Source organism: Eulemur rufifrons, chromosome 1 (assembly GCF_041146395.1).
Source record: "Eulemur rufifrons isolate Redbay chromosome 1, OSU_ERuf_1, whole genome shotgun sequence".
Taxonomy (NCBI): Eukaryota; Metazoa; Chordata; class Mammalia; order Primates; family Lemuridae; genus Eulemur; species Eulemur rufifrons.
Window position 1 is genome coordinate 54944298 of NC_090983.1, and position 15735 is coordinate 54960032.

Consider the following 15735-nt stretch of genomic DNA (forward strand, 5'->3'; position numbering starts at 1 on the left):
GCAGGTTCCCCATCCCTTATTAAATGTAACATATATGTTTAGCTCTTTTAGAAGTTATCAGAATATTTATGGTTATTCATTTGGTCTGACACTTGTTTTCAGAATATCCATATCTTCTTCTCTTTTTTATGTCCATATCTTCTTAAATGTTTCCTTTCTTGATCATCTCTGCCTTAGTGCATCTCTGTAGTTGCCTTCTTTTAAGCTTCATGTGGTTCTCCTAGGCTGAGATGCATTGTTAAAGTAGAACATTTTCATGTGATCAAGTGAAATCAAGAGTTTTTGAAATTTGATTTCACTTGATTGTTGAAATCAAATCAAGAGTTTTTGAAATTTGATTTCACTTGATTTTTGCAACAGTTGCCAGAGTAGACTAGATCAATGATGGGTTTGGCTAGAGGAGAATCTAATAATGTTAAATAGTGTTTATTTTTTTAAAAACCCATTTACTTTTTTTTTTTTTTTCTTTTTGAGATAGGGTCTGGCTCTGTTGTCCTGGCTAGGGTAAGTGCAGTGGCATCATCATAGCTCACAGCAACCTCAAACTCCTGGGCTCAAGTGATCCTCCTTCCTCAGCCTCTCGAGTAGCTGGGACTATAGGTGTGTACCACCATGCCTGGCTAATTTTTCTATTTTTTTTAGAGACCGGATCTTGCTCTTGCTCAGGCTGGTCTCAAACTCCTGGAATCTTCCTGAGTAGTCCTCCAAAAGTGTTAGGATTACAGGCCACTGTGCCTGGCCCTGTTTCACTTTTAAAAAGACAAATATGTTCTATTTCAAATTTTAAAAACTTCTTAAGCTTCCTTTTTTTTTGCCCCCCTCTTTGGGATGAGTCAGATTGGGATTAGGTAAGAAATATGAATTACAGAGTTAGGTTATAAAAATTATAAATGAGTATATAAAATATAAATTATTTCTAAAAGCAGAGAAAGGTGGAATTTTCTAGAAACACAGGAATTCTTAGCCTCCTCTTCATGAATGGTATTCAGAGGTTCCTGAACTTCCTGAAATATGATGCAAAAAAGGGGGATTTTTCCTGAAATCCCAGGTTTTCAAAAAGGTCTGTGACTTTAAGAAGGCCAAGTATCATTGTCAAAGCTTCTTTTATATTCAATAGAATCAAAAGCTTTGGTAATGTTTGATTTATGCCAAGAAGTCAAACCTTCCTCATTTAACAGTTCAGGAAAATGAGCCCAGAGAGGTTGACATGCCCAACAATACAAAATTAGTTCTTTTCATTTTTAGTCCATTTTTCTTCTTATAATCATCTTTTTAAAAAGTTAGTTTCTCCCTCTTACTGTTTTCCACCTGTTTACCCGGGGCAGTGATGAAATATTAGAGTCATTCAATTGGTACAATACATTTTTTCTAGTCCCGAAATGTGTTACTTGGTTCTATTGTAGTTTTTTGGTGATGAGTCCTATAGGTATGTAACTTGAAATGGCAACATTTAATATTGCTTATAATCACTTGAGACCAAGTCTGCACAAACAGAACTTGTATAGACAAGTTTAAGTGATTTGGTTAAGTGTATGAGAAAAGCTGATTTAGGAGTGGTCAATGCCATGCTCTGTGTGCTCTGACCCCTCCTCCCATGTTTTCTAGCATGTAAACTGTCCCCTCTCTCTTCTTCCCCATCTCCTTTCTCCCAGTAGTTGGTAAAATAAGCAGGAATGTTTTGATACAGGCTCTTGCTGTGGAGAGCCATGTAAAAACAGCGTTGTATGTATAAATACCATGATGGGTTGTCTAAAAGTAAAAGCCATTAGCCAAGTATTATTTGTGAGATCTTGGCATAAAGTTTGAAGTTCTGGTTGTATAATGAAAAGCAAAATGATTTTATGCATTAAATGCTGAATCTCAGAAACTATTATTGTGTGATCTGATCTAAAATATTTAGACAATTGCTTGTTTGAAACTGTAACTTCTAGAACTGTAGTTTCTATTTCTAGCCCTTAGTCAGAATTTCATCTGGAGGTTCTATTCTCCTATAATGTGGAAAACTAGTTTTCCTCTCTTTTGTGTTTTTCACAAGTGTTTTCCTTTATGCTCACGTACATATAGAGGAAACTTTTAGGCAGAAATCCTGGTTGTTTTAAAAATTGCTGGGCGTGGTAGCTCATGCCTATAATCCTAGCACTTTGGGAGAACAAGGCAGGAGGTTGCTTGAGGTCAGGAGTTCAGGAGCAGCCTGAGCAAGAGCGAGACCCTGTCTCTACAAAAAATAGAACTATTAGCTGGTTGCGGTGGTGCCCGCCTGTAATCCCAGCCACTCAGGAGGCTGGGGCAGGAGAATCGCAGGAACTCGAGGTTGCAGTGAGCTACGATGATGCCACTGTACTCTATCTTGGACAACAGAGTGAGGCCCTATCTCCATAAAAATTTTTAAAAAAATCGCAAAATTAACATTAATATTTTGGCATTTTATTAGGTCCTATTTAGTAAATTAAAAAGGGACCTCGTATAAAATTTTTTAAAACACACCAAATTCATAAAATATTTTATTTCAAAGTTATAAAATGAGTACATGTTTTTTATAAAAAGTCAAAGAGCAGGGTAATATCTGATAAAAAGTGAAAGTGCCCCCTCATTCTCATTTTAAAAGAAAACAAACAATTTATTAAGGTGTGAGCTAATCTGTGGTTTCTTCACTCAATATTTAGTAGCCTGTGGTTTGCAGTTCTGCTAAAGTCTTTTTTTTTTTTTGAGATAGTCTTTCGCTCTGTTGCCCTGGGTAGAGTGCAGTGGTGTCATCATAGCTCACTGCAACCTCAAAGTCCTGGGCTCTAGGGATCCTCTTGCCTCAGCCTCCCGAGTAGCTGAGACTACAGGTGTGTGCCAGGACACCCAGCTAATTTTTCTTTTTTTAGTAGAGATGGGGTTTCACTCTTGCTCAGGCTGGTCTTGAACTCCTGAGCCCAAGCAATCCTCCCACCTTGCCTCGGCCTCCCAGAGTGCTAGGATTATAGGCATGAGCCACCGCACAGGGCCTCTGCTAAAAGTCTTGACTGGGTCCTTCTAGCAACAGAGGGATCTATGGCAGGATAAAAGAAAAAAAAGCTTTAAAAAGTATTCTGGAACATATTTGCTTTATGTTAGATAAGCAGACTATTTCTTGCTTTCTGAAAAATATTGTTACATTGTAGTGTGGTATATAATGCCTATGTGCTTAAAATAGATGAGAGTATCAGAGAGACTGTCAAGTGGTCTATTTTTTCCTTATTCCCACCCCCCCCAACATTTTATTATGAAAAATTTCAAACATTCAGGAAAGTTAAAAGAATTTTACAGTGAACACTCCTATGTCTACCACATAAAGTCTGCTGTTAACACCTGACTATACTTGCTTTTTTGCGTATCTATCCATCCTTCTATCCTTCCATGAATCTATCTTAATTTTTAATACATTTCAAAGTAAATTCAGACATTGATACTCCCCTTAAATATTTCAGCATGCACATTAGTAACTAGAATTCAGTATTTGTTTTGAGTCTTGTCCTTTAGATGTAAAATTTATACATAGTCAAAATCCTAAATCTTAAAGGTACATTTGCTGAGCTTTGACAAATGCACACACCTGGGTAACCTCAGGTGACTTTTTTTGTTGTGTTAAAACATACATTACATAAAATTTACCATTTTAACCATCTTTAAGTGTGTAGTTCTTGAGTACAGTCGCATTGTTGTGCAACCATCACGTGTCCATCTCCAGAACTTTTTCATCATCCCATCCTGAAGCACCATACCCAATAGTCAATGACTCCCCATTCTCTTTCCCTCCCCACAACCAGCCCCTGATAATAACTGTTCTACCTTTCATCTCTACTATTTTAGGTACCTCATATAAGTGGAATCATACAATATTTGTCCTTTTGCATCTGGCTTATTTGACTTAGCATAATGTTTTCAAGGCACATCTCTTGTTGCAGCATGTGTCAGAATTTCATTCCTTTTTAAGGCTGAATAATATGCTCAGTTGTCTTATTTTTAGGTTGTTGAAGCTTTTGTGTGTTTTCTTAGTTGACCTTTATTTCTTTAACTAAATCACCCATATAACAAAGGTAACTCTGAGTATTCGCCCAATACCGTCTCATAAGGGTCTTCTTAACTATAGACACTAGATGCCCTTTCTAGTTTTCAATATAACTTTAAATTTGAGCGGGTTACTGATTTGCCGACTGTGTTTGAGCAGACCACTTGACTTCTTTGGACCTTCTAAGGGTCCTTCTGGCTGTAAAGTTGCATGAATGTATGATTTGCCTTTTTGAGTATGCTGACAGACAAAATGTAAATCTTTAGTAAATTCCATAGACTTTATATTTTAAACAAAGGGCTACTTGGTTCCTATGCAACTAGAGTCTCAAATCCACAGGTGCAGAGTGCTGTGTACATAACTGATGCGCTCTGGTTGTTTCCCTTTCTGAAGGGGGCAGCTTCTGCTTGGCTCCAGGGGTTTGGTCTGACTTGGGACCAGAAACCTAGAGTTGCCTGAGTTTGCAATTTATCAAAAGAAACCAGAAGAAAACTGGGTATTTATATGAAATCTTAGGATTTTCTAATGTTGCCAACTAATGAAACTAAAAAAATAATATTTTGCATGCCAAAGAAAACACATCTGTGGGCCAAAAGCAGTCTGCCAGCTGAGAGTTTATGACCTTTCTAGTTAAGGAAAAAGCCTTTGATCTCTTCTCATAAATACGAAAAGTTTTACTACTGAGCATAAAATGTTTTAAAGCTACCTATTCAGTATTTCAGGTTAGTTGTATTTTAGATGTCTAATTCCTGAGATTGTTTTGGAAAAAACAAGATGTTAGGGTTTCTTTTAAACCCATAATCAGCCTAGCTATTTTTTATTTTTAAAATTTCTCTTTATAACCAGAGGAAATAATGCTGGTAATTCATTATAAAAATTTCCCACATTTCAGAAACATGTAGAAAGTGAAGTTCTTTTCTTACTCCTGCCCTATATTACTACTGTTTTTGTGTTACATATTCTCATGCTTCCAAATGACACCATACCATTGATCTTTAGTTTCATTCAGAGCTTAAAACAATGCACTACTCATTGTTTTTGAGGAGTGTGTGGATGGTTAGAATGTTAGCTGATGTTGTAATTTCATTTGTTTTTACTTCTCCAAAATTTGTGTAATGATAACTATACTTTCTAGTTTTACTATATATTTTTTAGTAAATACACCAGTGCATAAGACATATTATGAACATGGCCTGATAAACAGTTTTGATTACTGGATCATTCCTCCTAGGATTCACTGGGTACTCAATTTCATCAAGGATTCTTTAGCATGCACATAGTCTTCAGTGCCTTGAAGCTTGTTCCTCAGTAAAGGGCAAAGGCATAGTATGCATCATTGCTTTGGATATATGTAATGTTTATAATTTAAACATCTTTCTAAGTGTTTTAAGTAATAGAAAATGCAAATTTGAATGTAAAATATATTTTAGGTGAATAGAGACATGAAATGAAATGTAAAATGTAAAGCCATTTTCCTAACAATGTATCAGGAAATATGTCTCTCTACAAAGTCATATATTCTAAATTGACTGTGTTCAAGAATATTTATGAATTGTTACTGTGAATCAAGTCAGTGCTCTGTGACAAGCCTATCTTCTTTGGGATAGGGAATTCTTGGGAATTAGATTTTAAGCAATGAATTGCATAATTATTTTGATAATAGTTGTACAAAGGGCACTGAAAAAGTACAGTGTGCTGCTATAAGCATATGTGATGAGGGACGTGGAGTCTCCTGGAGGCTCTGGGATGATTCCCTTGAGGAAATGATATTTGAGCTGAGCTGTGTAAGGATTGGGTGACAATTAAATGGGCAAAAGCTTGGAGGAGGTAGGGTCATTCCAAGGAGAATGAATTGCTGAGTTATGGCCCCGAGTGGAAGGAACGTAGGTTGTTCTAGGAGCTGAATGAGTGGGCTGAAGTGCAGAGAACAAGAGGGAGGTAAGCAGCACTCAGATCACCTGAAGGATTAAATCTATTCCTTTAGATAGGATGATTGTAAATGTGTCATCCAAACCAGGCCACTTGAGAGTCAAAGGGAGTGCTACTAATAAGTAGGACATCTGGTCACTCTACCTTGGATGACCACTGAATAGTTAAGGGGTTTTAAGTAGAAAAGTGACATGATCACATTTGCATTTAAAAAGATCCCTCCAGCAACAGTTTGAAGAATGAGTTGGGGGAGGGCTAGAAGGATTCAGGACAGGTTAGGAGGCTGTTGCCAGTTTTAGCTGTTGAGAATGGGTGTGGCTACATTAGAGCACATATTGGGAGATCATGAGTTTTAATATATTTATTACCTGTAAATATACTAGTTTCAAAATTGGCTGTTTTTCTTGGATTTATTTCATCTTCAATGTGGTGTTTTCCTAAGAAACTAATCTTTCCTTAATTGTTCAATGTTCATTACTCTATATATTTCAAATGTGTTGATTGACGTGAGGATCTTCTTTTTTTTTGTTTTGTTTTTGTTTTTGTTTTTTTTTTGGAGACAGGGTTTCTCTACATTGCCCAGGCTGTTCTCAAACTCCTTGGCTCAAGCAATCCTCCTGCCTCAGCCTCATAAGTAGCTAGGACTACAGGTGCGCGCCACCACACCCAGCTAATTTTAAAATTTTTTGTACACACCTGGTCTTGCTGTGTTACCCACGCTGCTCTCAAACTCCTGGGCTCAAGTGATCCTCCTACCTTGGCCTCCCAAAGTGCTGGGATTACAGGTGTAAGCAGCCACGACACTGAGCCAATCCAGGGATTTTCTTTAGGATATCTTTCATGCAATTTCAGTTTGAGGAAGAAAAAATAGACTGATCAGTATGCAGATCTGTGTGCATATAAAACAGATTTTTATAATGCTGTTATTTGGACACTAGTCCCTTATCAATAGCAGCAAGATGGTATGGAATGTTTGTAGCAAGCGTGCTATGGTAGATCTAAACTAGCATATGCTGGCTCCGTACGGTCATTTTAGTCAGTGTCTGTGTACTTTTGGCCACTAGTTAGTTTTACAACCTTGAGTATGATAGGACTCATTAAGTTCTAGAATCCCAGTAATGTGAGTTCTCCCACCTTTTTTTTCTTTTTTTTTTTCTTTTTTTTTGAGACAAGGTCTCACTGTGTTGCTCAGGCTGGAGTGCAGTGACTATTCACGGGGCAATGATGGCACACTACAGCCTCAAACTCCTGCGCTCAATTGATCCTCTTGTCTCGGCCTCCTGAGTAGCTGAGTTTACAGATGTGAACCATCGTGCCTGGCTCCACTCCTTTTTGTTTTGAATTTTCCTTTAGAATTTTTTATTATTGATTTTTTAAATATATATAACACAGAATAATGTAGTAAATTCAATATACTCATCACCCACTTTCAATAATTACCAAAATAATTATTGAATTTGTTTTGTTTATACCTCCATTCATTCCTCTTATCCTCTGGATTATTTTGAAGTAAATTCCAGATGACATTTTATCTGTAAATATCTCAGTATGTATCTCTAAAAGATAAGAACTCTTAACAGTAAAAACCAAACCAAAAAAAAAAAAAAAAACTCTCTTAAAAACATTAACATTGATTTCTTAATATCATCAAGTATTTGTGTTATACCAGCATTTCCATTTCCCTGATTGTCTTATAAATTAGAAAATTGTCTTTTACTTTGTTGAAATTGGAATCCATATAAGGGTGTACATTGAAATTAATTGTTATATCTCTTAGGTCTTTTGAAATCAAGATTCCTCTTTAAAAATTATTATATTTTTTGCAACTACAGAATGTTTATCTTGTAGTTTCCTATCGTCCACATTTCTGTGGTGGTGGTGGTGAACATGTTCCTTTTGTCCCTTGTATTTACTATAAATTGGTGATTAGATGTAGATCAGTGGTTTTTAGCAGGGACAATTTTGCTTTCCAGGGGACATTTGGCAATGTCTGGAGACATTTTTGGTCATCACAACTGGGATATGCTATTGGCATCTAGTGAGTAGAGTCTAGGGATGCTGCTAAACATGCTTCAGTGCATAGAGACCCCCACAACAAAGAATTATCCAACTTAAATGTCAACAGCACTGAGGTTGAGAAGCTCTGGTGTAGAGACTTGATCAGATTCAGGTTTAATTAGTTTTGGTCTGATTCTCTTTTTGTGATGATAGAGGCTATTGATTATTGCCCAGGTTCACTAATTTGTTAGAGTAGAGGCTTACGAAAGGGTAATATTCTAATGCATCCTTTTTCCTCCCTCCTTCCCCCCTTCCTTCCTTCTCAGGTTACCCTGAGCTACAGTTCATACAGTAAAGGCAGATTAAATGCCTGATGGTCTTCCTTCCTTACCAGCCAATAACATTTTGCATTTTCTTCCAGGTTGATCTCCTATCAAGAGTTTTTGGCATTTGAATCTGTTTTATGTGCTCCAGATTCCATGTTCATAGTGGCTTTCCAATTGTTCGACAAGAGTGGAAATGGAGAGGTGACATTTGGTAAGGGAAAAAGAAGATTATAAGTGATAAGTAAAGTCAGTGTTTAACTGCTAAATCTAGTAATTGAATATAGAATGCTGCTTATTTAGGGCCTAATCAATCAGTGAAGTATTAGTTTCCTAAAAAGATTTACACAGATATAAGTGGTTTTATTTTCTTCAAAGCATTAACCTGTTGCCATAGATGAGGGAATCTAGGCTTCAGCTCATTGTGTCATTGACACTTTCCCATTCCTAAAACAGATGATGTAAAATTTTCTTGTTCTGGGCTAGACTGGGCAAAATTCTTTATTAAATAGATCAAGAACAATATGAAATGGTCTTCTCATTCTCTTTTTTTTTTTTTTTTTGAAATGGGGTCTCACTATGTTGCCCAGGCTGGTCTCCAACTCCTGGGCTTAAGCCATCCTCTTGCCTCAGCCTCCCAAGTAGCTGGGACTACAGGAATGTGCCACTGCATTTGGCTAATCTCATTCTTTAAGAGATTTTTGGATAGGGAGTTTAGAGCTGCTCTGTAGCATCTTTGGAAAATTGCTACAATGTCATTTTAATACCAAGAATGGGACTGAAGGAGGAAATTAAGGCAAGATTAGTGTTTTCTGAACCCCCATTTTAGATTTTTGGTTTTAGGAAACAAAGCTAGAATATTACAGTTGTCATCTGAGTTGTTTGTAGAAATTGATTTAAATCCTCTGGTAGACGCATAATCTAACGTATTATTGATGTCTCACAAATGTATAAACTAGGATTTTTGTTTCTAACCATGTATTAGTTTTTAAAGATGCTTATTTGTAGAAATTATGTTTAGTAAAAGTACTGGCTAATTTTTCTGCAACAGTATTTTCAATAAAAACAATGTAGTTTTTTCAAGGACCTTGAGGCCCTGTACCTCTTTTGAATATTTGAAATTTTTTTATTGTGGTAAAAAACATGTAACATAAAATTTACCATCTTAACCATTTTTAAGTGTACAGTTTGGTAGTGTTAGGTATATTCACAATGCTGTGACACAGATCTCCAGAACTTTTTCATCTTGTAAAACTGAACTTGAGCCCCTTTTACGGTGTGAATTGGCACAAATATTTGTAGGGAAACCCTTGAAAATCAGGCTTTCCCTGAGCCACAGTGCTAAATATTTATTCACTATAAAACAGATGTCCTTTAGTTGAGGAAGGAAGAAATATCACTGTAATGGGAAGAATAGTGAGAAGGAACAAGTAAATCAGAACAGCCAGTGATGCCTTGGCTGTAACCTTGGTGGGCACATTTTTTAATTTGGCATTGATTGTTTCCTTCCTTCTCCCCATTGACTCAGTTATCTTCTGTATGAGAAGACTTTCCTAAATAAATACTATGCAGAGCTCTTTAGATTTCTGCATATATCTTGGCACTCTCAGTGCTTTGGAGCAAGCTTTAGCCATTTTGCCTCCTGAAGAGTGATTTTCCTCAGAAACACCTACATTCTCTAGTTTAAAGCACAAAACCTCTGTCAATCTCATCATTCAGCATTAACCATGTCCTACTAATAATGATGCATTTTCTATTTTCAGTAGGTATCACACGTGCTTTCATGTCTCACAAATTCGTTGCAGAAATTCTCAGGAAATAACTTGATACAAATGTCTGAGTTAGTGATAGTGACCTGTGCTTATATTATGTGTGCATTAAGATTTAGACCTCAAAACCAAATTCTGGTTTATTTTGTCCCTCTACCTTGATATGATGATTCTTTGTGTCTCCTCCATTTAATTGCCTTTCCCAACTTCTATTTTTAAAAATGTCACTCAAGTCACTTCATCCAGCAGACTAAAGATGCATGCCATTGTTGATTAGTAGATTAAAATGAGTGTAGGAAGTAGCTTAGTGGCTTATATATACCTTATTTCATGTAAATGAAAGCTTATAGTTATTAGATCTCAACGTTAGCATTTCATAGATCTTTTGTTTTTCTTTCAGACTATGATTTATGGGTTAGGATTTTAAGAAATATAATTAGGATTAAAAACAAAACAAATCAGTTTTAGTTTTCATAGCACTTGGTATAAACTGAAGAACATACGAACCCTCCAGAATATTGCTTTCATTCTTCTGCTCCGTAATCTAGAGACAGGAAGATTCTTATGGAATAAGAAGCAGCTGTACCCCTTTCGGCACTCTGTTCCTGGGGTTCCTCGCCAGCTGGATGGCTCTCTTGATTTATGGTAGACACATAATCTAACACATTATTGATGTCTCACAAGTGTATAAACTAGGATTTTTATTTATAACCATGTATTAGTCTTTAAAGATGCTTATTTGTAGAAATTAGTTAATGTTTAGTAAACTAATTCTGATTTTCCTCTTGATGGTGCTCACCTGCTTCCCAAGGACCTTGACCATTTCCCCTTCCTGCCTTGTTTCCCTAGCTTTGAGGATACTTTTTTAGACAACTTTTTGCAACTAGATTGAAAGGAATCATAATAAAGGAAAGTTTAATTTTATATTTTTCAGAAAAGAGGAAAAGTATTTAAAACTATTATTTATAGCAAATGCCATTTAACAAGACTTCTAAGGCCCAATTATTTCAGCTGTATTTAAGACTACAGAAGTTCCGCATAAGGAAATAATTAACTTGGAGTTTATTTTTATAGAATTTGGATCTGTGATGAAGGTCAGTTTTTTATGTTTGTACTCAATAAAATGAATTGTGCTTACATATTTATAAACACATGGTTAGGTAAAAGGAAATTTTAGATCTATTCTGACTAGAGTTAAATCCTTTTCACCAAATGGCCTTCTGTTTTCTAGTTGGAGCTATTTAAATTATAATTTTCTCTTGTGCACATGAGGAGAGAAAGTTGGTAGACAATATTGGATGCAAGGTGCAATGGAATGGTGAAAAACTATCATGCCATCAGTATCTCTCATGGACTATGATGATAATGTTATCTGTGTACTTGTATATATTGTTCTCATCTATGCTTTTGTTTTTATAGATATGCTTTTTATACACATATTTTGTATAATTTTTATACAAATTATATACTTAAAATGTGTACATCTTTGCAAGTATTTATATAAATAGCAATAGTGAACATCATTGACTTGAGTGCTGGGCAAAGTTTTTTTTGTTGTTAGAGATGCCTCCACTGGGAGAAAGGACTTGGATTAAGGCCTTGGTACTCCATTTCAGAATGTGAAAGCTCAAGAAAGGGTTCTGGAGTTTTTAAAAGAGTGAATAAAATCATTAGTTAATTATTTCCTTTTTGTTTCTTTAATAAAACTTCTAACGCATGCTGTGGATAATTACTTAATGGCTTGTATATCTGTTACTGCCAGGTAGCATGAGCCTTGGTAGAGGCCATTGCATGACTGGTGTGTGCTAGATATAGTGTAAATTTGCCTTGGTCTCACTGTTATCCACTAGTGTACTGGACATCCTGCTTGATAGAATTAGGTTGAGGTAACCTAGATAAGCAGTTATACTACATTGTGTTGTCAGTGGCTGCCATGCATTTGTCCCAAGATGTAAGCATTCTTTAAAAAACCAACAAAACAATAAATTCTTATCTATTAACTAATAAATGAGTATGAAACATGTTACATGTTTTGAGTTCTCTATTAAAACCTCATCAACATTGTGTGCCCAGGTGTTTGCCTAGCAATGGGTTCTCTTCAAAGTGAACTTTTCCAAGGGCACATCCCCACCCCTTGACTGTGGAACCCTCAAAAAGCAGGGATTCCTTTTGATTTTGTACTGTGTTTGACCATCAATATGTACAGCAAAAAAAAAAAATATGTTCCATTTGTGCCTCGGAAATAGACTCTTTTTCCCCAAAGGGAAGAATGATTGGGGTGATTTAGGCATAACCACTGCTATTATTTAAATGGTCAGGAGATGGAAGTGTAGATGTGAAAAATGTTGTACCTTTTCTCTTTGGAAACAAAGTCATAGACATGGAATAATATGAAATTCTAGCAGTAATAAATACTAAGTTTAATTTGGTAAGAAGTAGCGCTTCACCCAAGAATCCAAATTAAATCAGGAAGAATTTTTGAGATATTTTTCTTTGTACAGCTTTTAGACATAGCAGAGAAGATTTTTTGTTTTGTGTTTTAATACTCAGGGCTATCAGAGTAGCTGAAGAGTTTGAGGTTAAAAAAAAGGACATGGTGTTATTCGTTTTTATGCCATTTAATGATAGTCTGTGGGAGCATCTAGCTTCAATAATGCAGGTGCTCTCTAAATGTGAACTCATCTTTCCTGAGAAATGGACCTTTACATGTATTTGGCAGCAGGACTACTCTGTTGACTGATTGTATAGTAGTCCCTTCTGGAGGTAGGTAAAGGGCTAATAGAAATAATTTCCCCAGAGAAACAAGAGGAGGTCACCCAGGAAACTAATGACCCACCTGGGAGTAGAACCAAGACTGAGTCTACATGCGATGTTGGTTGGGACTTCCTCTACAAGTTCCTGTTGTTGGTCTTTTTGTTGTTGTTGTTGTTTGTTTTCCTTTGTTTTCTTTTTTGGCTTCCTAGTTGTTCCTTCTCTTTCCCCCAATTTTTCCTTCACTGAAAAACTTTTCACTTCTATAAGTCTCACCATTGTTTTTGTTCAGTTATATACAAGGATACTCACTATTCGTGGTGGAAGCCCTAAAAGCCTTTCTGACTTTACTTTAAGAACTGTGCAGGTGAAACTCAGCTATTGAGAAATTTTTTCCTCCTGACAATAAGAATATTTGGTCTCAAGCCTATAAGTTGGAAGTAGTGGCTCCTGCTGGGCTGGAATCCTTGGAACAAGGATGTCGTTGGGCTGATGGTAGGTGGGCTGTGTCACAGGGCTGATGGCTTGTATACCTACAGGAGGAGTTCTCTGGCCACACCGTTGGTACAGCAGCTCCTTCCAGGCTCATTCATGGAACAGGCATGGTGGCAGTCTTGGAGAAGAGTGCCAGCCCCGGTCAGAGGTAATTTTGTACTGCAGAAAGGTGAACAAGATCAGTAGGAAGCTCCCATAAGAACCAGGGGAGGGAAGAGGGTGGATGAGATGGGGAGACACAGTGTGGGCTGCTGGGGAAATTAAAACCTCTGTTAAGACATATTTACGTAATATATATGCTTCAATGTATATTTCATCTAGTCCAGTCATCATAAGTGACTGATACAGCTTAACTGACTAATGTTATACGTCTGTGAACATTTTTACTTAATTAAAGTTGTCACCATTACCTGCCCTCCTGACAAATCATTGTGCTCCTCTCCTTTGAGCAAAGAGAATATAATGACAGGCTACTTTTGTATCTGGCCCCAATTCCCTTTTCAGTGGAATTATACACCCTCCCTTTCATAAGCCCATGCTCTGCAGGAAGTGAAAAAGTGGTCTATTGTTTTCTATATGCCAGAAAACAAATGGATTCCTGTTTCTCTTAGCAATACCAACCTAGTACAAAACACTAGATCATGATCTTGCTGCCAATAAGATGTGACTGTCATATCTCTTTCTTCCAGGCCAAACCATGGCCACTTAAATAACACTCTAAAGGAGTGCTATTTAGAGCTAGAGATCCTTGTTTGCCACTGGAAAGATGGGATTCTCTCTGGGGTGGGGATACTTGCTATGCAGTTTCATTTAGATATATTAGGTATATCTGAGACAATTGGTGTTCTCTTTCATATCATGTAGGACCTGATAAAACTGAGTAAGATAGAACATCAGCTATTTGAGCTATTGCCTCATACAAGTATAAACTCTCCAGTTCTGGACTTTTTTAGTATTTTTTTTATAAGCACATCCTGGTAAAAGTAAAGCGGTGATTATGAATTGGATTTCAATAGTTCTGCTAATTATTTCCGTGACATTCCTGAATAAGCCTCAGGAAATTGGTAGTGGAAATTATGACAAAAGAAATAGAATACATCTCAAGAGGTGCCAAAGTAGGTTTGAAATTTTATTAGTCCTAGTATAGTAATTATAATAGCCTGTGACATGGCTAAAATAATTAAAAGTTTCAGGGCGATAGTTAACCACAGCATATAATGATAATCATAACACCATATGCAAGGTTGTCACGTGACCACTTTGGGAAAGTGGGAAATGTCCAAACAAATAAATACTCATGGAAAATAGTATTTCTATATTTGGGAAGATTACTATTTAGGATATCATTTTGTTTCAAAGACTTTCTAAGATCTTAGAGATTGCTAAGAAGTTTATGAAATAGAATTTTAGGTAAAGTTTTTATTGTAGAGATATCTTTCCAAATGTAAATTACACATTGTAAATTTAGTTTATAAGTGTCCTTTTTGTCATATTAGGAAAAGTTTTTTACAGATTAACTTTTCTTTAGTTTGAAAGCCTTTGAATCTTTGACTTTATCTGAAATAGTTTCACACTTGAGATTGTGATATTTTCTGATCATATGAAAGGGATTCAGTTTTATTCCATTATATAAAAATTAGCAATATATATTTCTTATCAAATAATTTGAGTTTTGTGAGTTATGACCTTTAAAATAAAGATCACTGTCCGGGCGCAGTGGCTCATGCCTGTAATCCTAGCACTCTAGGAGACCGAGACAGGAGGATTGCTTGAGCTCTGTAGTTCAAGACCAGCCTGAGCAACAGGAAGACCCTGTCTCTACCAAAAATATTTAATAGAAAAATTAGCCAGGTGTCGTGGAGCGCACCTGTAGTCCTAGCTATTCGGGAGGCTGAGAAAGGAAGATTGCTTGAGCCCAGGAGTTTGAGGTTACAATGAGCCATGATGATGCCACTGCACTCTACCTGGGGTGACAGAGCGAGACTCTGTCTCAAAAAAAAAAAAATAATAGTAAATAAAATAAAGGTTACTATGAAATAACTTACTCCTTTTAATAATTAATATTACCTAATATATTAATAGTAATTTAAGTTATCCTATTCTGTTTTCCATTAATTTTAAAATTTTTTATCTGAATACTTTTTTTTGTTAGACCTTAAAAATTTAATTTTTTAATTTGGGAATAGAAGCAGCTAATTAATTAAATTAGAAGGATCCTAAAAAATCTTTGCTGATCGGCTATAATATTTTTAGCCCTAAATATTTTCTGCAACCTTTATTATTTCAATTATCTTATAATATTTTACACCTTGAAGTTTCATTTAGATTTAAGAATAATCTTTTGTGTTGGTTAGAAACCAGGATCCCATGAATTACTATTGAGTTAATTCTTTGCTTTTAGGAAAAAAACCCCATATATTTAATTTGTATTTATGTA

General features: G+C 36.0%; 1 protein-coding gene across 2 annotated transcripts in view; it reads left to right on the forward strand.

Annotated features, from left to right (window-relative positions):
- The window catches only part of SLC25A12 (solute carrier family 25 member 12), an 85757-nt gene that overhangs the window by 21506 nt on the left and 48516 nt on the right, over positions 1–15735 (forward strand). The window contains exon 4 of one of the 2 annotated variants that reach the window (XM_069471110.1): positions 8382–8497. The exons of the other annotated variant lie outside the window; for it this stretch is intronic. Coding sequence (XP_069327211.1) covers positions 8382–8497 — 116 coding nt within the window. The remainder of the gene's footprint in view (positions 1–8381; positions 8498–15735) is intronic. 2 annotated transcript variants of the gene reach the window in all.